The sequence below is a fragment of the Metopolophium dirhodum genome, chromosome 9 (assembly GCF_019925205.1).
Source record: "Metopolophium dirhodum isolate CAU chromosome 9, ASM1992520v1, whole genome shotgun sequence".
Lineage (NCBI taxonomy): Eukaryota > Metazoa > Arthropoda > Insecta > Hemiptera > Aphididae > Metopolophium > Metopolophium dirhodum.
In genome coordinates this window covers 32,714,194-32,739,591 of record NC_083568.1, presented here as the reverse complement: position 1 = coordinate 32,739,591, position 25,398 = coordinate 32,714,194, and the positions used below count along the sequence as shown (strand labels likewise).

The 25,398-nt window shown below is 29.1% G+C and overlaps 2 protein-coding genes across 2 annotated transcripts; one reads left to right on the top strand and one right to left on the bottom strand.

Annotated features, from left to right (window-relative positions):
- The first annotated feature begins 67 nt into the window (after nucleotides 1-67).
- LOC132952729 (uncharacterized) lies at nucleotides 68-3,313 on the top strand. Its single transcript, XM_061025130.1, has 2 exons — nucleotides 68-811; nucleotides 1,367-3,313. The coding sequence occupies exons 1-2, from the start codon at nucleotides 707-709 to the stop codon at nucleotides 1,982-1,984; spliced, it is 723 nt and encodes a 240-aa protein (XP_060881113.1). The 5' UTR covers nucleotides 68-706; the 3' UTR covers nucleotides 1,985-3,313.
- Nucleotides 3,314-10,874: 7,561 nt separating this feature from the next.
- Nucleotides 10,875-18,916, bottom strand: LOC132952646 (farnesol dehydrogenase-like). The gene is made up of 6 exons (XM_061024998.1): nucleotides 18,467-18,916; nucleotides 15,436-15,610; nucleotides 14,960-15,089; nucleotides 13,675-13,807; nucleotides 12,711-12,854; nucleotides 10,875-12,558 (listed from the first exon to the last, which is right to left on the bottom strand). Exons 1-6 carry the CDS (start codon nucleotides 18,629-18,631, stop codon nucleotides 12,499-12,501), a joined length of 807 nt encoding a protein of 268 aa, XP_060880981.1. The 5' UTR covers nucleotides 18,632-18,916; the 3' UTR covers nucleotides 10,875-12,498.
- Nucleotides 18,917-25,398: the final 6,482 nt, after the last annotated feature.

Sequence of the window (25,398 nt, the reverse complement as noted above, 5' to 3'; positions counted from 1 at the left end):
CGCACGCACACGCACGGCACGGCGACGCGCGCGCACGCACACAGACAGCTTGGCACTGATTTTTGTACCAGCAAGCGCCACCGCGTCTACTACAACACACTACTCGAAAAACCTACAACGCTGCTGCTGCTGCTCCTGCCGCTGGTGTTGCTGCTGCTGCTGTTGTTGCCGCCGCCGCCGCACACTCGCTCACTCACTCACTCACTCACACGCACGCAGTCCGTAGCGTCGGCAAGACTCTCTTGCTTATTATTTGTTTGTTTGTTTTTTCGTTTTTAATACTATTATTTATTATTATTATTATTTATATTTAACGTAATTATAATAATAATGATGATAATAATAACAACAACAGTATAAGACCGCTCTGTTTGATCGTTTTTTATTTTCCGTTTTCGTACGTCGTCGTCGCTCGCCGCCGCGTTAATCGTGTGATGTTTCGGGCGATATATGAAATATAATATAATATTGTTATTATATTTTATATAAATTATATTTATTGTAATACGATTGTTGTAAATAGAATAATACGACAATACAGTACACGCGTTTTTGTTATTTCTACATAATATAGACTATATAAAAATACTATTGCGTTTTATTCACACGGCTAAAACCATCGCGGTTGCGTTGTAATTCGCATCAAAATATTATATTTTTATAATATCGTTTCGTAACGTGTAACGTCGCAGTGTTTACCGACAAGATGGCCCACGGCGCTCCGGACGAACCCGTCGGCAAGGTGGAAGAGAAGCGGCCCAAGGCGCCAGTCGGATCCAGAAGGATATTTCCGCCACAGTTCAAGTTGCAGGTAAATATTGGTTTTTATATAATATTATAGCATAATCGGTCCATTATTATATTCATATTTCGCATCACTCGCAAGTCGCAACATTACTATTTCACACGTTCTACGGTTCGGACCACCACCACCACCACCCCCCCCCCCTCTACCGCTCCCGCACACTCATCCGTCCGGTCATCGCCGATTGGGACCGTTCGATTTCACCGGATTTTACTCGCTCACGCCACCGCCACCGTCATTTGGGTTCCGTGCCAAAACGAATTAAAAATACGACGCCGCGCTCGTCCGTCGGCGTTAACGTCGTCCATCCCGTCGTTCCCGCAAATCCGCCTCGTCCTGTCCACGGCGGTCCGTCTCCGCGTGAGGCGCCTTTGTTGCCGCGCAAAATCTTAACCATCGACCAAAACTCACTCGTCTTCGACATCACTACAACTGCCGCTTGCACAAAACATACCATGCCCATTCGCTTCTATCTGTGTTGAAATACCAGTTGAATTCTGCTCTTCCAACATCATCCTTCTTTATTTTTTTATTAATTTTATTGATTTTGTGTTTACATAGGTGTTGGATTCATATCGACAAGACTCTGATTGCCAAGGGAACCAGCGAGCAACGGCCCGCAAGTACGGTATTCACCGCCGTCAGATACAGAAATGGTTGCAGACAGAGAACAGCCTGCGGTTGGCCGTGCAACAAGCTTCCGGCGCTCCGAAACCCCCAAAAATTGCTGCTGCTGCTGTAACAGCGGTCGCTGTTGCTGCGGCCATTGTAGATACTACATCGGGTTCGGACAGTGATATTAATGTCGAAGACTTATCCGACACCGAAGACTCAGCTCTTGATTTGTCTACCACTTGCTTAGATCTCACTAAGCGCAAACGCGAAGAAGAGGATCTCGATCCGTGCAAGAGGCGACCTTTGGCTCCAGTTACGTCTACTGAACGACCTTTATATGTCAGCCCTATCAGATATCCTTACGTTGATTATCCGATGTTCTACTGTTGGCCACCGTGTTGTTACAGGCCACCGTGCTATGTAGAGCGACCTGTACCCCAAAGACTGACTTGTTCGTTAGATTTGAAGGTGTGCACTTATGAACAAAAGGAACCTTCTCTTTTGGACATATCGTACCCTCAACATTGGAACAAACAGGACTACAGGTTTCCAAGTTCAGTATAAATACCTATGTGTTCACATGGGTTACGCTTGTTATTCTTGCACTGTAAGTATCAATAAATATGAAGAAATTTTCAGATGATCTTTGTAATTGTTTGAATTGAATTGAAAGAAAAGATATTTGAAGTGTTATTTAATATGAGTACCATTATATTGAAATTTTTAGTTTAACATCAATATATTTGATACCATGGTACAGGGAATTGAAATTATATAAATGGTTGGAAAAGAAATAAATGTATTTATGTTTTTGTATATTATATTATGAATATGATTCTATTTTTTTTTTCAATTCAATTTATGAGAATTATATATAAAAATGACACTAAAATATTGTACAGATTCACTCTGTAGTATGTTCTCTAAATTGTTAAGGAATATTAAACCATATCAATTAAGAATGTATTGTTTGAACTTTAGAACACTTAAGATATGTATATTAACTACTTAAATAGTATAGGATTGGAGCAAAAAGTTATTTATTAACCATATAAAACTTTGCAATAAACCATTTTCAAAAGACTTGATACTATAAATTATTTTAAATTATTAAAGATACATTCATTTAAAATTTGATTTTTTTAATATATATTACAACTTATATAATTATTCTAAAAAAAATGAAATATAATAGGTATACATAAAAAATATATAAATATAATAACATGTTAAGATTTATTTGTTAGAGTTCCTATATTAAGGCTAGATGTATCAAATAAAACTTTTGAATTCATTTGAAATGGCTCAATGGAGCAATTAAAATATGTGCCAAAAAATTAAGTTCAAAAAGATTGCTCAAAATTTGTTTGTCTTCCGTAAACTACAATTTTTTTTTTTTTTTGGTGCTGTCAGGTTTTTCTGTATTACGTGCCTTATAATAATTTATCTAATATGTTGTCAATAAAAAAAAAAAATATATATGAAGTCTCCTATAAGGACCGACTTCTTGCTCAATTGAACCTTGACTAATATTTATATATTATGAATAAGATTATATACTATACAAATACTATAATTTATTTTGTAAATGTTAATTTGTAGATGTATTTGCATTATGTGTATATTTTTATAAAAGGAAAACAATGTTTTATAAAGTAACAATTATTTTAAATGAAATTTAATCTTATATATACGAATTGTTATTGTTTTAAACGTATTATTGAAATTTCAAAAAATTTAGGTTATGTAACTTATTATAAAAATATTTTCTGTTTACATATGTGAAAAAAATTAAATATTATTCGATATCGTAATTTATATGATTATTTTGTTATTAAATATTTTATGAAATATCTATAATTATGTCAAATAAAAATGATTTAAGCCTTTTTATATTATGATTGTGTTTTGTTCTTCATTTTGATCTAAAATATTGTAATTTCTTAATCCTAAATTCATTAGTTTATCTCAAAAATCTATCATTGTTCTATGTTGAATGTTGATATCTACGGTTGCCCAAATTGGGTTACATATTCAAGTATTTATTAATACTCCTTCAAAGCCTAGTTAGATAATAGTGTTTTCGTTGTCGTTTGACAAATGTTTATTGAACGTTTCCAGCATAGAGGGCAAGATTATTTAGTTAATTAGTTGGTCATCGGTTGTGTGGATATAATATGGTTTTGACCACGATATCCGATAACTTTTTAATTAATATACATATGAGGCATGCGGCCATAGGGGTGCAATTGCTCTCCTGGTCAAGGTCTGGTAGTAAACAGGATGTGAAGTGGCAAAATAAAAATTAATCGTTCATCTGTAGTAGTGTAGTACCTAGTGCTACTATTATGTACCTATAGTCTAACACAATTTTGGTTAACCAATGCCATTTTTTTCAATTTACATATTGCATTTCTACAATATATTTTAATTTCTGCACCCATAATATTTTTCCAAGTGCCGCTTACGAACACCTGTGTAGTTTATTATTTTAACCTAACCTAACAAGGGTGTGTACAAAAATAACTGAATGGTCCTTTTTGAAAAAGACTTATTGACGGGCCAATCCACCTGTTGGACCTACCGGTTTGTGTTTAAGTTTTGTGTGTAATATGAAAAATGATAAAAAAAAAATAGGCCTTAATATAATATGGCACGAATGGGTAAACGACTAGTATGCATTATCCAGTGGCGTATTTGGGGGGGGGGGGGGGTGAGCCCAGTGGTACTGCTCTCCCAGACCACATTGTAGCAATCGTTGGTTTCTTATTTTTGTACATTTTATTATTAAATTTATTATTTCGAGAGATGCATTGCGCTATCGACACATTTCGTCGTTATCTTAACGACGTCCACGTGCGGTGCACTTATGTAGTCGTGGTTTATTTTACAGTAGATAGGTAATAATATAATTTTGCAGTACCTATTACGATTTTTATTTTTAGTGTTTTTTATACGCGGTGGTTTACGGGAGAGAGCCAATATAATATGTGTTTATAAATACCTATAGAAGAATTTTGTTTTGAATTAGTGTGTGCATTCAAATAACACCGAGATTACAATTTTTTCTAATCAATATTTCTGTCATCTGTGAAAAACATTTACAAGGTGCCTTACACAAATGTGTTGGGTACACTACATTGTATTAACTGGTTAACCGATGACTATAAAGAAGATGAGTATCTGAAAGCCTGAACGCAGAGGCTAAAATAAAAATTTTTTCCTACTACACACTTTATATTAAACTTGGAGTTACCGTGAGGGGGCTTTGCCCCCCCCCCTAAAAAAAGTGTATTTAATCCATAAACACATAAACGCAGTAGTCAATTTCTATTTTTCTTTATCTACAGAGTACAGACTACATCACAATAAAACGATTTATGTCGGTATTATTGGTACGATTATTAATTAGGTATGATACATAATTTTACAGTAAATGCACTAAACTATAATAATATGTGAAATTCGAAATAAAAATCCCCGTTTCTAGGAAAAATGATCGCCTGACTACAATATTACTCACAATCACATGAAATTGATTGATCAAATGTTTTTTAAAAGCTAATTAGTGTAATTACTAATTACCACATTGTTAATATTTAATTATAAACCTTGTGTATACAAGGTTTAGGAATACTTATCATTAAAAAAATTAATATAAAATAAATAGTTTTCAAACATTAACAATAATATTATTTTATTTTATATCACGATTTTAAACAACATACCTATGTTGCTGGTTCTTTTAAACGAATAGGTAACTACATTCATTAGCTGTTGTTTGATAATTATTTGTATTATTTAACGTATCGATCATTCGAAATATTTTTATTTAATAATAATAATTATGGTTATTAATATTTAAAATTCTTATCTATCTATTCCACAATGTAACATCAAATAATTTTTCAATTAATGAAGAAAAAAGTTACTTGTTATTACAGGCCATTACACATTTAGTATTTCGTACTACACAAAGTGTGTCGTATTATACACAATTTTGGTCCCTGCCTGAACGTGTGCCTTAACTCCTAAATTACTAAAATTAATTAAAACGTATTTCTAACAAAACAGAGTTTAGGTATTTATTAGTTAATCTTATAATATGTATAATTTATTAAAAACTGTTATTTTTACATGATTTAAGCTATGATAGTAAGCTATTGACTATTGTTAGAACATTTAAGTTTTCAAGATGAAAATTGAAACCAATACCTACTTAACTGTGTACATGAAAATAAAAACAATCATTAATAAAATCATTTATGACGACAATTAATGTGACGACGTGACGTTTTCAATTAATTAATTAAACAGTAATTTATAGTGGAGTGTCCAATATTGTTTGTCTAATTCTTGTAAGTTGTAATAATTATATAATAAACGTAGTGCTAATATATTAGTACGAAATCATTAAAATCTATGTTTTAAACTACTATGTGGAGTATAATATCCCAATCTAGATAAGCCAATTAATAAACGTTCTAACAATCTAACCATGGGCGTGTTTAGAACAATACCGCAGATCTGGCCATAAGAGTAAATTTTTGAAAACGTTCTTTGTATGAAATCAATCCTATTACTATAGGTACCTACTATCTTTAACAAAATTATTTGGTGAGTTCCATTGCTAGTGGCCACGACTATGGGTCCAACATTAAAGCGAAGACAATTCGAGTAACTACTCATAAGCGGAGATTTGTCCATCGTTGCGGTGAATTTTAGGGGTGGATGGCCAACATCAGTGTATACTGAACGAATCAATTAATATGAACCAAATTACAGTTGTTTAATTTTCGGGTACTAAGCCCCGCAAGCACTTTAAAATCATTTCATATTTGCAGATACTATATGTAGTTAAATAATTTTCAAATAAACCGGCGAGGCTGCGGAAGAAGTTTTAAATGAAACTTGCGAATTTGTGAATAAGAATATTCAACCTAACTTAGTGATATAATAACTATGTGGGGACAAAAATTAACTAGATTCCTACCTAACACATATTTAAAAAAGTTGCGCCGTATAAAATGGTGAGAACTGTGAATAAGTTAATACTATTAATGTTGGTAAAAATAGTTGAAAATTATTTAGCCATATAGGTGGTATATTTTGAAATGTGAATGGTAAACCATAGTATGACTGTAATTTCAGCATCGACTATATGTCTATAATCTATATGTATGTTCAGTTAATGATTTAAGACTTAAATATACATTTCAGCTATTATACTTAAATTTTAACAAAAAACTCCGCTATTGTTTGTGAGGATGTTTGAATAACTCCATGTCTGCAGATACTTCAAGTATGAAATATCCAAGTTTAACACATACTTTCAAAGCAGTGAACATGATTTGTATATCTTAGAACCGTATTATTTTATTATCACCTAATCATTATAGCATGCGACCACCAAAATTATTGTCATAATTATAATATTAATTATATTATATTTATTACCTATGACTTATTAACTGACCGCCGGCTGTTCAATATTTCTTCATGTTGATAATATTTCCATTGTTGATAATATTACCATTTACCATGTCATATAACTGAGGTACATTAACATCATGAAGACAAAAGTCCAAATATATTCCTATTCTCTAGTATTCGTGATTCAAATATTATCTTAAACTTTGGACGTTGGTAAATAAAACCAGTTATTGATAGTGGTTTTTTGAAACCCAAATTCTAAACTAATTTGTATAATATATGCAGTAAGTCCAGCATAGGTGGATCCATGGCGCATGAGGATATATATGTATACATATACATAATATGCAGGTGCACCATAGACCATAGTATGCATGCATACTAATAAGTAATAATCTACAAAAGGGCTGCATTAATATTTAGGTTCTAATATTGCCACTCACAGTGGTGTACTAACGGGGAGTGGGGGAAGGGTTAATTAGGGGATTAAATTATAATTTAATAGGATTTAGGTTCAACTGATATTAATTTTGAGTTAATAACAAATTACTATGTTTAAATTAGAACAAATTTTAATATTTCAAAATACAGTTTGTGTTACAATTTTAGTCTATGAATATAAAATAATACAATACAAAACAATAAAATATAATATAATAATACTAATACAATAGTTTAACATTTGGTATTTTTTAAATCAAATTTTTCTTTTTAGGGGGGGATCTTAGGACCCGTCTTACAATTAATTCTCCAACTAGCACTATTTGGCGCCAAAATTTTCCTAATTGGTCCTACCTAATACTTCTACGTCTTTTAAAAAAAAAATGATCTATATCTCCTCACCTCATTTTTGGTCATTTCCGTACCTGATTCTGTTCCAGCACGGCTGTCTGCTTTCAGTAGCGAGTTTCTACTTCTCATTGCATGCCCTGTCATATTCTAATTTTTTTGATGGTCCCTAAAATATTCTTTTCGTTATATTACATGAATGTTTAACTTAAAAAAAAAAAAATTAACATCGCTTCAATTAAAACAACTGTCAATTAAACGTAGTAAAATTTCAAAATAAACTCAATGTTCTACAGTGGCCAGAGGTGATAGTCGATAAATAAATAAATGGGTATAAGAATAATAACGAATAATATCTACGATATAGATATCACCTTTTTGATTACAGGCAAATAAGATGATGAACAATCTGGAACTCCTGTAAAAGAAGAGGAACTGGGTTTTTAATGCTTAAGCTTTTTTTTTTAACCGTGAAACAAACATTAATCAAAATAAATGAAAAAAAAACCTAAAAATGAGGATTTCAAAGTCTAAAATTTAAAACTGCAAAGTCTCAAAAAGAGTAAAAATATCTTGCAAATTGTATTATGTCTAGAAAATTATGTTCCAAATATTTAAGGAAATTATACAGCTGGTAGTCTACGATTATTACAAGTTAAAATAATAAAATTGGTCAAAAATAATTGATACCAGAAACCATTCTCGATGTTGATGATTAGAGGAAATCTTCTGCTTCAAAGTACGATCAACAAAAAAAAGGTGGATAAGTGTATGTCGCTCTGCTGTACGGTAGGTTACAAGTGGGTCACTGTAATGGATGGTGTTAAATTTGAATTCAATGATATAATATCATTGTATAAGAAAAACGATTCTGAGCGAAAACGGTCAGTCACCCTATGATATTACCAAGTATATTTGATGATATTATTGTGAATAAAGTAATTTATATATAACCTATTAACGTGGAGCCTTGTTTTAAATTTTCAATCCTTAGCCATAAAAGTTAAACATTTTATAAATTTTTAACCACAAAATAATTAATAAGTTATAAATTTGATAAATGTTGTCAAAATTTGAACTTTAAATGCTTATAAAAAAAAATTGTGCAAATGTATTTTTAATATTTTTCAACTGCTATTAAAACGATATATCAGGAGTCTAATATTAAATTTTCACGCTTTTTTACCCAACAAATAAAAATTTATTGATATTTATAGAAAAAAAAACTAAAAAAATTGAAAACTGACAATGTCTGTAAACAGCTCAAATAGAGTCAAAATATTTTCAAAATTGTATGGCGTATAGAAAATGCTAATATAAACATTCAGTGAAATTTTCAAGTATCTACAGTCATTCGTTTTTTAATTACAATAAAATAAAAAAATCGTTACATGAGAAATCGAGTAAATATCAAATGTTGTAAAAATATAAATTTCAGACGCTCATAAAAATTTAATTTAAGTTTCTTCTAGACATTTTTTTTTTGATAAAGGTAGACAAACTTATGAGTAATCTTATATTACATTTTCAAATCTTAGATTTAAAAAGAAAAATTTTTATGAATTCTCATCAAAATAATTTGCTATTTTTCGTGATTTTTCCGTATTTTGTCAAAATTTGAACTTTAAATGCTTATAATTAAAAACTGTGACTAAGGATTTTAAATTTTTTTCATCTGCCTTTGAAACAATAAACTAGGAGCCTTCTATTAAATTTTCAAGCTTTTTTACTCAATAGATAAAATTTTATTGATATTTATAGAAAAAAAAACTAAAAAAATTGAAAACTGACAATGGCTGTAAACAGCTCAAAAAGAGTCAAAATATTTGGAAAATTTTATGGTGTATAGAAAATGCTAATATAAACAACCAGTGAAAATTTCATGCATCTACGGTCATTTGTTTTAGAGTTACACCAATAACCAAAATCGATTTTGTTTCCTTCCCGTTTTTCCTTAATTTTTCTTTTGTTTTTCACATCGCTTTTGAAAACTACTGGGAAATTAAAATTTTGACCTCCCCAATGCACCAACGATATTCACTTTCCCATCGAACAAGATACTGAAGTCGAAAATCGAAGCATTATTTCGACTACTTATCGTGTACACAGACACAAAAATAAAAAAAAAAATAAAAAAAAATAAAAAAAAAACACACATCATTGTAAAATCAATACATTCATCGTTTCACTCAGAATCTAAAAAAACACGTAGGTACATTTGATAACCAACACATTCTTTGCTAATCGCATAATCTACAGAAACAGCCTATATAAGAAATTCATCGAAAACACGGAACGGGATATTATGTTATTTGAAAACAGATATTATTTCATACTTATCAGTTATCACATTATGTTACTTTAACCAAATTACAGATTTGTTTTTATTTTTTATCCCATAAACTACATTAAAGTGAGGCCGGGTTTTCCAAATTGCATGGGGTGCTTACGTATAATATATTAATATTTAATATTACGTATTGTTTCATTAATTTCTGCACCCCATGAAATGAGTAATGGGGGGGGGGGGGGGCTTCAGCGCCGCAAAACCCCAAAAAGTCAGCCCCCATTAATATGCTATAATATGACTATACTATATTATATTCATATTATGTATATTTTTGAAAAATGTAAATACTAAATACTAGTGAAATACTGCATTGTATTTTAAGTGGGCTTCCGCCCATCAAATAAATAAAAATAAAACAAAATAACACAAACGATTCAATGAGGGTTGAAATGATGATACAAATTGTAAGTGATCGCGCTTACTAGCGGTTACAAATGAGTGACTTTTCCAAAGCGGTAGATGGCGTTGCCGTTATGGTCCAAAACGTTTCCGGACCTTAGATCGTACACAGAATAGATGAAATTTCATCTATTCTGTGGATCGTACCTATCACAGTGTATTGGCGTCATAGACATTAAACCTTATACGAGTATATGCTCAGCGTCGAAAATCCAGTCATAATCATAGAGTATACTATATTATATTATCAAGGTTGGGCATATCATAGTTACATGTATGATGTAACTAAGTTATGTAACTCTGTTAATTTTGTAACTTGTAACTATAGTTACATATTTTACTGTAACTTTGTTTAAAAGTTACAAGTTACAATTAAAAGTTACATTGTGCATTTGTGCTTTGATAATTCATAAGTGGGCCTGCAAAAGCAAAAAACAAACGTTTAATACAAGATTCTTCATAAGTTTGTCTATTCTTTTTAAAAAAAAAAATGTCCAAAGGAAATTCAAATAAAGTTTTTAAGAGCGTTTGAAGTTAGATATCGGATATTTTCCCGTAAATTAATAAAGTCTCGTAGAACGATTTTCTTATTTTGTTGTTTTTCAATAACTTAGGTGTAACTGGAATTTATATCATAATTATGTTTATTTTATCAATTTCTATACAGGCTATACTTGATAAAATTTTGAAAATATTTTGGCTGTTTTCGAGCTGTTTATGCACATTTTCAATTTTTTAGTTTTTTTTCTATAAATGTTAATATATTATTTGTTGGATCAAAAAGCGTGAAATATAAATATCCTCGTTCGTTATTAGACGATACAAGAACCGATACTAATGGATATCCTTTATATCGAAGAAGATCTAAAACAAAATATAGAGGATTCACGACTAAAATAAATATGAAAATTAATAATAAATATCATTCGAAGTAAATAATATGGGTCGTTCCGAACTGCCCATTTCTTTCGAAAGTCATGAAAGCTCATATAAATGTTAAATTATGTAGTTCTGTTTATGCGGTAATATATATATTGAAATATATACATAAAGGAAGTGATCAAACAATGCTTGCAATACAAAATGAATACGAAATTGAAAATTACAAAAATGGTAGATTACATATCATGTAAGTAATAATGAAGCAATTTGGAGAATTTTAGGTTTTTAAATACATGATCGATATCAAACTGTAATTAATCTTTCAGTGCACTTGGAAAATGGTCAACGAGTATATTATACCAGTGAAAATATTCAAACAAAGTTATAAATCCACATAATTAATGACCTTAAGGAACTAACAGAAATATCTGCTTCAAATGGTGAAACATAAAAAAACAAGAAATCTTTTTGATTGATGAATGATTAAAAATAGTATTAATTTATTATATATAAATCATTAGTCTATTTTTAAAACATAAATAGAAATGATAACAGACAATAATTTTTAATACGGTCAGTAAATTACTAGATATTAATATTAATAATTTATAAATTAATTGCAGGTTGTATTAAATTTGTGGAATGAAAATATTAATAAGTTTGAAGGAAAACAAATGATATAATAACTATCAGAAACGTCGAAATTAGATAGTATAAATACCAGTAAAATTTAGTTTTAACAAATGCATCACAAATAATAATACATCCTGATATTGATATGAAGCGAATAGGAAAAAAAATTGATAGTTAATAATTAAATTAGAAAAAAAATATTAATATAATTTCTATAGATTTAAAGAAAATGACATTGAAAATATTGAATTCACCAAAATTAATTTAATTCAAAATCTAGAAAATCAAATATTTATAAGTATGAAATTATAAAATATATAAAAAAACTATCAAATCTAAATATTGTAAACATTTTTTAAAACCGACTTAACTTGACCGTGTAACACCTGCTAGTATTTAATAATATTAGAACGCAAACTGTAAACGACTTTAGTAGCCATAAAATAATTATAAACATAATAATTTCTAGAACTTTCTGATAAAGTTAAAACTCAATTGGTACATGGATTCATTTTTACACATTATTATGATGTGATCATATTTAATAATCAAACATATTATATATATAGAATCATGCCTTTTCAGTTTGATGTTATGTACGTGGGTACGATTGGATGCAACGACCTTGGCTTAACACAATCATTTCAGCGATCTGTAAAAAATATATGTACTTATTTGATGCGAATGTAATAAATAGTAATTAAATTTGACCTAACATCCTAACATATATAGTAACAACATCCAAAGGCAACGTTTGAATGCAGGCGATATTTTAAGGAATGCATAATTTTAAATTTTAGTTACCAATATATTTGGTCCGGCTGACATTACAAAAGCTATCATATCGGCCATTTCCTCTGCACTCAGGATATCCGACGGCTTCATTTTATTGTGCGACAGTTTAGCCGCATCAAATATTTCTGTGTCAACAAAACCGGGACTGATGCTCTGCGACGAACCATAAAATAATATTAATGAAATAATTTTGTTTACAGGGTACCAAAAAATATTGCACATCGTAAAATTCCGACGTTTAACATGCTGCAGTATACCAACATTATTAAAGTGGTACTATATATATGTATATATACACTGCTGCAGCAATAGGAGTTGAACTATAAATCACGTTTTGAAAATAGATGTTTCGAGTTTTGGCATATCAGTATTGGTTAATAATGCATATTACCCGCGGAAGTAAACCAATATATACATGTATAAATATCAAAAATTTAAATGCTGCCAGTAGCCCTGCAATTGAAAACCACACGTATCTTTTGAGTTCAGAAGTCATAACTCTGTTGCAGATCCGTTCAGTTTTCGACCGAATACCAATTTTTTTCTATTAAATTACATTAGGTAATTATGAAGGTCCAGTACTCCACGGATACATTTGACTGTTTAGCATGACATTTCTCATCGTCCTAGCAACGAGTTGCCCGTTCAAACTACCGTATAATTATAGACAATTATAATATTTCTATACTATTATAGCATCACTGCATATTATAAATTCACGTAAACAATATACAAGCGCTGAAGCGTGCTAGCATAATACTAGTATAGTAATTATAATCAATGGCAGTGCTATAATATAGCATTACAAATGGGCAGTGGCGTACTAACGAAGGGAGAGATAAAACCCATCCTGACATTTTTTGAACGTGTAATTTTTTTCTGAAATGGTTTTTTTGGTCAGTCATAAGGTCACCCAAATGTAAGTGCATAACTGTATAAGTATACACCACTGAATATAGGTGAACGAACTCACGGAAGCTTTGATGTGGCCATCACCGGCCACAGCCAATTCGTGACGGAGGCCTTCGGTCAGCACTCTAAGAGCCTGTTTGGACGCATTGTACATCTTGTTGCCCGGATTAATTGAATACGAATGGCCCGTTATACTGAAACCGATTTAAAAAAGTAGGTCAGCGCATTTCGGTGGTGGATGTTTGTCCATCGTCCCTTCGGGCCTCGGACAGGATAGTGTAATTTTACTGTATTCGATTTGAATGCAATGATTGCATTCGATAAAAAACGATTCTGAGCGGACGAAGGAATCTTTTTTATTTAATTTTATTCGTTTCTATGGAGATAAACAAAGCGTTTTAAGAACAGCTTAAGAACGATTTATAAAAATAGGTAATTTATATAATTATAATTAGGAAATATCATAAAAATGAAAAAAAATATAAAATAAAATAAAAAGCTCATAAATCGCTCAAATGTTTTGAAAATTTTAACATGTCTAGGTAAGGCTAATATAAGTAAACAACCCAAATTTCGAGTTTTTACGAATGTTTTTAATCGAATTACAAAAAAAAAACTCGCAAAATAAAATGTCTTTAAATAGCTCAAAAATGGTTAAAACTGAAACTAAACTGAACTTTAAACCGTAAGTAACAAAATCCGAAATACAACAAAAAATATCTCTTGTCATTTTTAATTTGAAGCAATATTTCTGGTAGGAAACGTCGTCCGTAATTATTTAATATTATAAAATCGTGAAATCGTACGTTTTTTCTCCTTTAACCGTTTTTCTTTCGAGTAGCGTTTCGAAAATCGAAAAATGACCTGTTTAAAGTACCAGCTCAAGAACATTTCAGAAAAGATGCTATACGTGATACTTTTGAGCAAGTCTAGAGGAAGAAAAAGTATTTACAGAATAAAAAAGAAAAAGAAATAAACATCATTGTAAAACCATTACATCCCTCGCTCCGCTCAGAATCTAAAAATACAAAGAGAGAAGATCAGAAGAACAGACAGTACCTGCATATAGATATCTACAGACTATATTAATTTATACCCTTTACAGCCCACAGTTCAAATTATATTTTATATCGAGATTCTGCCGTTGATAATATTTAACATAATAAAATTGTTTTTTTAAATTATTACGTCGGGAACATGTAAATATCAATCCAAAATATAGCATTGATTATGCATAGCGTATAATATGTATAATGCATAAGTATAATAGTATAGTATATGTAAATAATAGTATATGTAGGTGTAATCAATGTTCAATGATAATAGTTATGTTTTATGTTATCCACCTGTTTATTTGTATAATATGCCCATGACTAACGTTATACTTCTTCATCAGTTTATAAGCTTCCCTCGAACAAATTGTAGGTGCTATTACATTACAGTCAATTAATTCTTGCCAATGTTCTGTCAAACCGTCTGTAAAATACAATTGTGCATGGACAATTATCTATTAAAAATATTATAATTCCGACTATATAAAAATAATTATTAGTAACAATTATTATAGTGTAATTGAAGGATGGAAATTTTAATATTTATGGCAACAGTACGTCAGTGCCTATTAAATGCCTTATAAGTTTTAAATTGAGATGGAGGCAAGACATATTGGTTACTCCGTATTAGCTGGAGGAGATGGTATAAATGATACATTGTTTAGGGCAGATCGCTGATCCGTTCGATACGTGTCACATTTTGAAACAGACAATTGAATGGAAAATACATATATTTTTCCCTTGAGAGGTCACAATGATTATCAGCTTACCTAAAATTGTAGATATCCTTATTATTCCGGCGTTGTTGATCATAAAATGTATACCACCAATATTTTCGTCAATCCATTTAAAAGCGTTCAATATGTCTGTTTCGTTCGTCAAATCACATGCCACTGTAAAAAACCGACCACTGAAATTTTTTTCTTCCATCGTTTTTTTCAAATCCTAAAAAATGTTAAAGTATAATTTTATTATAGTTTAGTATCCATGTAAGCAATAAATATATGGAATACCATAATAGTATTATAAAAGGAGTATTTTAAAGGATGCTAAAATTTGAGGTGTATGATGTGTTTATTTTGAATACCTACTATTTTTGAATTGCAAAAACTAGAATCATTATTCAACAAATATCTAATTTAATCCAAATTTAAACCTCAAACGTTTAAATGAAAAAATTCTTAAATATTTTTTAGATGTTTTGATTTAAGCACAAACTAATTATGAGGCATCTTGTATTACATTTTTAAGCTTTTTGTCAGAGAAAAAATATTTTTATCGACGTTTATTAAAAAACAAAATCTCAAATGTCTATATATAAGTATACATAATATACCTAATTATATAAATGTGAAATGAAAATCTCTCTACAGGCTAATCTCTGGAGCTACTCATCAGATCTTCTTGATTTTTTTTTTAACGAAAGATTATATCACGGAGAAGGTTCTTATGAAATAAAATTTTAGGAAAATCTACCGGGAAAGTAGGAAATCTGGATATCAAAAATTCAACAATGATGACATCTGTCCAGAAAAAAATAAACTAAATAATAAAATAAAAATTTAGTTTATTGTTGCAGATTAAAATAATAATAGTGTATCATATATTGGTTGCTATTGGTTAATCGGGCATATTTGTTGATTTTTATTATTATATAAATGAATATTTGTGTTGATTAGATCTTTGGGAAGAAGATAGGCTAACTTTAAAAGGGTAAAATTTGGTTTTTTTTATTCATCGGATTTTAGTATGGTTAGGTTAGGTTAGGATTTTGTATTAATTGATTATATTAATCTACCGTAGGTGGAATTAAGTAAAAATGACAAACTTGGTATAACTTTGATACTTTAGAGTTAAATCATACAGTTACGTACAAACAGCACGGGGTCCGCGATCTACCGCAGGTAGATTGCCTACCTGATAATATATTGCTGCGAATCAGAATTTTTATTCCAGGCAACAGAAAAGTTAAGATACATTTTGAACAACATACACCGAATATTAAATGGTGAATTGAACAAAGTTTGAGTCATATAGAGTTGGTACATTTAACGGGCAACGAAGTGCACGGGATCAGCTAGTATAAAAGTATAATATATACGTCTATGTATATATATATATGTTATTTTTATTTAGCTTAACTAGTTAATTATTTATGTTTTAATTTATTCAGTTAAAATGTTTATTGTTGTAGCTTAACTTTTTATAGTTAATTATCATTGTTGTGCATCAAGCTAATTTTCTTTTCGTGTCATGTGGAACCAGCTAGACAATACTGATGTCTGATACGGTGACTCTATTTCGATTTTGGTCATTTATTTTCTTATTATATATTATTGGTAAATCTCTGTGTAAATCAAAATAATAGGGCAGTTAATGACTTATAAAAATATTGTACCTTGAAAAAAAATTTCTTTTTGACTGAGTTAAGTTAATTTTATTTTCTATCTTAACTTTAAATTATCTAGTTAAATCGTTTTTGTTAAATTTTAACTTTTAACTGAAGGTAATTTAATTGAACCAACTTCACTTGTCATCAAGGGCCGCGTGTACAGCGGGGCTCAGGGGCTGCAGTACCCCATACTTGATAAGATTAAGCTTCTCATATTATAAAAAAAAAAATCAATATTTTATATGTACATCCTTTACTAATTTTATTGATAACAAATTAATTGAGAAAGATAAACGTTTATTTCAATATTGATAACAAAGAAAAAGTGTAGATTTTGGTAATCAACTTAGGTTAGTAGAGCGAAAGAATGTATTGATTTTACAATGATGTGTGTCTGTCAGCAACAGTTTGGGTAGTAAAAATGCTCCAATTTTCGGGAACAGCATCTTTTCTGATAGAAAAAGAATTTTTTTGGTACTATTGAAAGGTAAAAATTGCAAATTCCTAGTAGTTGTGACAGCGACAAGAAAAACAAAAAAGTGTTAAAAAGTGATAATTTTTACGCAAAACCAATTTTTGAAAAAATTGATTTTTTTTTTGTTTAACCTATAAGTTAATAATAATACCCTTAAAATTTTCACTAAATGTTAAAATGATCATTTTACATAGGTATATAGTAAAATTTTTCAACTATTTTGACTCTTTTTGAGGTATTTATAGCCATGAGAAATTTTTTAAATTTTGTAAATTATTTTTTTTACCTATTAAATTTGATTACAATTTATAATTAGTATAGAAGTGTTATAGGTCTCCCCTCAGGATCATTTTTCGTATACAATGTTTTATCATTGAATTCAAAACATATTATAACACATCCATTATAACGAGTAACGACATGCTCAACAACTACTGTACATCGGAACGGTACTCACTTGTGCACCTTTTTAATTTTTACCTTTTTCTTTTTCATGATGCTTACTATTAAAATGTTAGATATAACATACAAAACAACAAATAACTATATTTTGGTAATTATTTAACGGACATTTTAAGGAAAATAAAAATATTTAGGTAAAACTGTAATTGTGTTTAAAAAATAGTGATTTATAAACAAAAATTTCCATCGTAAATCTCAAAATCCCTGTTTGACAACCTACCCGGATTGGGCCTATCGGGTCCAATTGTGAATCCAAACCATTCAGGGAACCACTCAAGAACACACGAAAAAATTCATAAAAATTGGTGCAGCTGTTTAGGAGTTCGAATACTTACGGACAGAAGAAATATATATATATATATATATATTATCAGCTATGATATACTTGAATTGTGTAAAGGGATTTTTTGTGTAAAATGTAGGGAATTTTTGTGGGGTCTTTGATGAAGAAAATATAATAAAATTTAGGTACCTGAAGTCTTTGTAGCCTCCTAGCTATTCCCACCACCGTAAGGCCAGCCTTGACTAGCTTAATAGCAGTTGCTGCACCGATGCCGGCGCTAGCTCCTGTTACCACGGCCACACGACCTTTTAAGTGATCCATTTCACAGAAAATGACGTGACAACTCTCCTGCATTCATTCTACACTTTACAGTTAAACTGTGTGTCTATGTCAAACTGCCATAGTTAGATCATGTTCGAGAGCAATCTACGTTGTTATTACGCAAGATATGAACAAAAAAAAATAGCTTACATATTATTTTTATCTCGTTAGGTCCCTATACGTAAAAAATCAAGTTGATGTACACATTTTATTTTATTGATCATTTGATAATACTAGAAAATATATTTTATATATAGGTTAGCTACATACCACATATTACCTATACTTACTATACAATTATATATGTAAATGTCACGGGCAATGTGGAATACAGGGCAATGTGTACATTTTTTTTTACCAACTAATATATATATTTTTTTTTTATAAATTATAAATTATGATTTTATTATTACCTATTTATAATTATTTATAGTACTGATTGATTTTTTTTTTAAATGATTTTTAATTTACTATTAATATTTTGATAGAATAACAAAAAAAAAATTAATAAATATTATCATTTTATTTTTTATTATAAATTATAATTTTATTATTACCTATTTATTTGCACAAGATTTAGAATCATAGCACTTGGAATTACATACTCAGACTGCTTTTCTACACTTGCATTTACTGGTTTTGCCGCCCTGTGTTGTACAATTCACCGATCATATCCCTGTCCTCCTAAATTAGAAAAGGAGCGGGCTGCTTCTCGCAATGAAATTGAATTAGACGGTCTTCGATCTGTACACATTTTTCTATACAGATCCTAAATTAGTTTCTGCTGTACAGTTTGCAGTTTTCCTTCAGTCGTACCGTTTTCATGGAAGTTATCTTTCACTGAAATATTGGTATTTTAAAATATTAACCGTGAGATAATATATAATTTAATATTATAATTACTTGACATAATCACGCCAAGAACACATCTGAGATCACTCAGTGCTCTATATCAGGTTTTAACTCTTACTGACTCCTCAATATTTCCCTGGAAAAATCGTTTTCGGGCATCTCCGTTTTTTTTTGGTTTGAATTTTCAAATTATTTAATGTTTTGGTTAGTTGATGTTTGTTTTGTTTCTGTTTGTTTTTCAATTATTTGTTCTTCATCGTCTTCTTTTTATACTTCACGAATCACTTATTATTTTTGTTGTCGTTAGAAAGGGTCGTATTGACTCTAAAGTAACCTGAAGTTCTTCTTAGGTTTTTAATTTTGCAATCATGTTTGCAGGAAGTAATGACGACGTTAAACCAATTTAGGGTGTGTACCAAACATCGCTTCATATGGTGAATGTTTTGTACCATGATGGTATAAGCATGATTATTCATTAACTGTACAAATCTTAAGCCATTGCTCCATTTTTTTTGTTTTATTATATTGAAACCATGTTGCAAGCATATTTTCGACAGCTTGGTTTTCTTTTTCAACTGAACCTTGACTTTGAGAGTATCTTGGCATATTGAAAACTATTTTTTAATCCTTCCACATAGTACAAACTTTAGATATTATTTTATTTACGAATTCACGTCCGTTGTCGTTTTGTAATATAGCAGGCGCCCCAAAAAAGGTAAATATATCTAATAAGACATTAGCAACAGCTTGGCCACTTTTATGTCTTATAGAGGCTTAAGTATGAAATTTTGTCAAATTATCTTGGTAAACACAATATATAAATTTATAATCTCCGTCTGGTTGGGTTTTCAACAAGGTCATTTGACTCCTCGAATTAATTTCTGAAAAAATAATTGGTTTCACCACCAATCCTTTTTTCACTGTACATACTTTTCTCTCACGTGACTCGCAAAAATTTAAATATGACGTTATTGATTCCCTAGTTATATTTTTAATTTTTAATTTATTTATTATTCCATCCGATTTCTACTACCGTGCCCAATAGATAAATGTATTTCATGTACAATTGTAAATAACTCTTCATTATAAGCATGCAATTTTACACAATTACCTTCTGCAGTTATTGACATAATTCATTTTTCGTCTCATAGTACTGCCAGTACGTCATATTTCTTCATTAATTTTGAATTTGTTTTCTTCTCTAGCTTCAGTTGTTTTAAATAATTAATTATTTCATAATATTTAGATTTACTAGTAAAAGAATTATTATTAAGAACTTGTTTTTCGTTTAGATAACTTTGTTCAAATGTTCTTAAAATTGTTCTTTAAATTACTCCATTTTTTGAAACACGTACAAAGTAACGAAGTATAAAGTGTCGTGTACAGTACAACAACTCGACTGGTTAGTCAAAAATATCGATTATTGTTCATATATTGTTGACTAATTTTATCAAGACAGCAATTACTTTTATCATTCCGATATGGCTATATCCAAAACTATGATTGTTAAATGACAGTACGATAGGTAACAAAAATAAGTTTAACTAATGGCCATAGTTGAAAAGTTTATTTGATAAAAAAAAAAAAAAATAATAATAAGTTTATACACCGTGTTTCAAAAATGTCATAGTTTATGGTAAAATTGCGTTGAATTAAATTTATTATAAAATAACATGATATTAATTAATTTTATTTTGTCATTCCATCAATATTATATAATAATAATTATTATAATTATTTTAAAATATTCCTAATATGATAAGATTTAATAAAACTAAAAATCATTGTTTAAAAAAAAAAAAAATATTATAAATAGGTAATAATAAAATTATAATTTATAATGAAAAAAAAGTGGGTAAGTGGATGTCACTCTGCTGTACAGTAGGTTGCTGTACAAGTGGGTCACTGTAATGGACGGTGTTAAATTTAAATTCAATGATATAATATCATTGTATAAGAAAAACGATTCTGAGCGAAAACGGTCAGTCAGCCTATGATATTAGGAAGTAAATTTGATGATATTATAATCACTAAAGTAATTTATATATTTACCTATAAAAGTTGAACATTTTATAAATTTTTAACTACAAAACAATTATTACATTTTAAATTTGAAAAATTTTGTCAAAATTCGAACTTTAAAAGCTTAAAAAATTGTGTCTATGTATTTTTAATATTTTTTAACTGCATTGGTAACAATATCTCAGGAGCCTTGCATTAAATTGTCACGCTTTTTACCCAACAAATACAATTTTATTGATATTTATAGAAAAAAAAACTAAAAAAATTTAAAACTGACAATGCCCGTAACAGCTTAAAAAGAGTCAAAATATTTTCAAATTTTTATGGTGTATAGAAAATAAAAATATAAACATTAAAATTTTCATGTATCTACAGTTATTTGTTTTTGAATAACAATAAAATAACAAAACCGCTACATCAGAAATCGAGTGAATATCCATATAGTGTAAAAATAAGAATTTCAAACGCTCATAAAAATTTAATTTGATTTGTTTGTAGAAATTTTTTTTTGTTAAAGGTAGACGATCTTATGAGGAATCTTGTATTACATTTTCAAATTTTAGATTTAAAAATAAAATTTTTTATGAATTCTCAACTCACAATAATTTGCTAATTTTGTCAAGATTTGAACTTTAAATACTTATAAATAAAAACTGTGACTAAGGATTTTTAATATTTTTCAAATGTCATTGTAAAAGTATAGTAGGAGTCTTGTATTAAATTTTCAAGCTCTTTTACCCAACAAATAAAGTTTTATTGACATTAATAAAAAATAAAAAATAAAAAAAAAAATTTTAAAAACACACTTTTCCATAAAAACATTTAAAAAAAAATTTTAAAAATTGCACTAAAAAGACAAAAATAATTCTCTGTACTTAAAAATAATGAAAAATTTATTGATGAAAAATTTAAAAGTGTGTGGTGCATCATACAAAACATTAAAAGCCGAGCTAAGTCTCACATACACTTCTTTGTTCAATCCTGTTTATAAGATAGTGACTGGGAATATATGTCAAGTGTATGAGCACCACACACTTTTAAATTTTTCATCAATAAACTTTTCATTATTTTTAAGTACAGAGAATTATTTTTGTCTTTTTAGTGCAATTTTTAAAATTTTTTTTTAAATGTTTTTATGGAAAAGTGTGTTTTTAAAATTTTTTTTTTTATTTTTTATTTTCTACTTTTTAGTTGAAAGTAAATATTTTTATTAAACGTTTAAGAAATATGTTTGTGAAACAAAAAGAATCAAACTACTGGTGATTATGATTTATTTATAAATAAATAAGTTTATGTGGTCGTTAATTACCGTTGTTACCATAGATATTATAATAATGGATAGGACACGCCTATACTTGCTTCGTAAGAGGTTGCGGTTTTTTTTGGGGAAGAGAGAAAGTTCAATATCTGCGAGAGATATTACGGCGACGTCGTGGGGACAATCCTTTTTTTTTTTTTTGGTCCATGTCCCAAAATGACAACGGATTATTGTATTGTCATCCAAGACCAAGGTCTATACCAATTTTCAGAATTTTTCATCTTCAAAAAGTGCCTCAAATCGAGCGCGCAAGATTTGATCACAGACAGACGTGAAACCAAACTTAAGAAAAGTGTTAAAAAATACTAATAAAATAGGAAACAGAAAATGTTCCTAATCATAACAATGATCGAATGATGTAAGTACAATGAGACAGCCAGATATGTTAGATTTTTTTACAGCTATTAAACTAATATGTAACATATTGCTTAATGCTTATAGCTATACAGCATTTATTTTTCTTTCCTACAAAATAATATTTAAACTCACAAAATGTAAATGTAAAGGCCAGAGAATTATTACTAATCAGTAAATATTTATGATTGGGAAAGTAATGTTGACTAAAGGAGGTAATGCTAACAGCAGTTCCTCATCCGGTCTTCGATATCACGAAAAACAGAGGAAAAAAGATATATTTATGTTATGGGTATGTTATGGGTTTATATACATATACTGCAGTGCAGTAGTTCAGTATATTGTATTCACTTAGTATACCTATACAATATTTTATAATACGTTAAAATGTGAGATAGTGTAACCCAAAGGGGTCGGCCACTTTTTTGATGTCAGGGGTCAAAAAATAAATATACATTTTTCACGGGCCACAATTTGAATATGATATCTTATTTTATTTTAAACAAAAATGTATAATTATATAAAATTTAATTTATTTAAATACATAACTCTCAGGTTTATGAATTTAACAAGGTACCTACAGACAAACAACGTTTTTTAATTACAGTCCAAACTGTCTTAGTCCGTGAATGTTAATTGTTATACAAATTATAAATTTTACTCGCGAGCTATAGCACATTTTTGTGTAAAAAAGCATAAACTGTTATAATACACAGTTCTTTACGAGAACACTTACAGCAGCAATATAAAAATATAATTTCATATACATTATTTGTATACACATTTTTAATTTTAAAATTGGATATTTTAAAAAAAAATAGGATGTCACTCTGCTGTACAGAAGATTACAAGAGGGTCACTGTAGTAATGTATGGTGTTAAATTTGAATTCAATGATATAATATCATTGTATACGAAAAACTATTCTGAGCGAAGACAAAAAAGTGTGTGCTATGATATATTACTAAATATATATGATGATATTATTGTGAAAAAAGTAATTTATTTACCTATTTACATGGAACCTTGTTTTAAATTTGAAATCCTTAGATATAAAAGTTGAACATTTTATAAATTTTAACTACAAAATTATTTTAACATTTTCAATCAGTCCGGATTTTTTATATTGTTATTATTTATTATAGCCTTGAAATTGAATTAATATTATAATTTTTTATTTGTTGCTATGGCGATAAACAAAGCGTTAGAAATTAAAATCCCATTTTTAGCAGTTTTTCGTAGTTTTTTGGTAGTTTTTCCCGTGGCCTACTATTGAGGAAATCGAAAAATGCCCTTTTCAAAATACCATCTTGATCCAATTTTTAAAAACATACGGTAGGTACTATATGTTGAAATCGAAGCACTCCTTCTAGTAAAAATTTGTATACAGGATAAAAAAAAAAATGTTATCGTTCACATAAAATGCTAATATAAACATTTAGTGAAAATTGCATGGTTATTTGTTATAGAGTTACACCAAAAACCAAAATCGATTTTGTCGAAAACCAATTTTGCGTAAAAATTACAGTTTTTCTTTAATTTTTCCCCACGCTTTTGAAAACTGTTGAAACTATTTTAAATTTTAACCTCCCGAATGCACCAACGTCACCAACTAGATTCACTTTCCCATCGAACATGATCCCGAAGTTGAAAATCGAAGCATTATTTTGACTATTTATCGTGTACACAAATAAAAAAAAACACACATCATTGTAAAATTAATAGGTACATTCATCGCTCCGCTCAGAATCTAAAACGATATTAGTTAATATGTTAGATATATTAAAATAATTAGATTTATTTTAAGATATTTATATTATGAACTTATTCATGCACTGTTCCGCGGTATTTCGGTACTGACTTTTTAGAAAATGTTGTTGTATATTTGTAAAGACTTTAAATTATGTAAATTAAAATATTTTCAACAATTTTAATACTTTCTGAGAAAATAAGTTGTTATTGTTAAAATAATCGCCGTCTATACTTTATACTTAGGTAGGTACTAGGTACCTACTACCTACTCATATTTTGGTTTTCACCTTTTATTATATTTTAATTATTATTTTTGTTCACTACCTATATTCAGTATGTACTTATTGGTCATTGCGACATATGCTGTATACATAATAGTATGTAATCTGTAATGTAGGTTCATTCAAAGGTCATAATTTATTATTAGATACTTAGACATTATACAAAATATATTAGATAATATTTCTTGAAACTTAAATAGTTGATTATGAATTGATTATGAT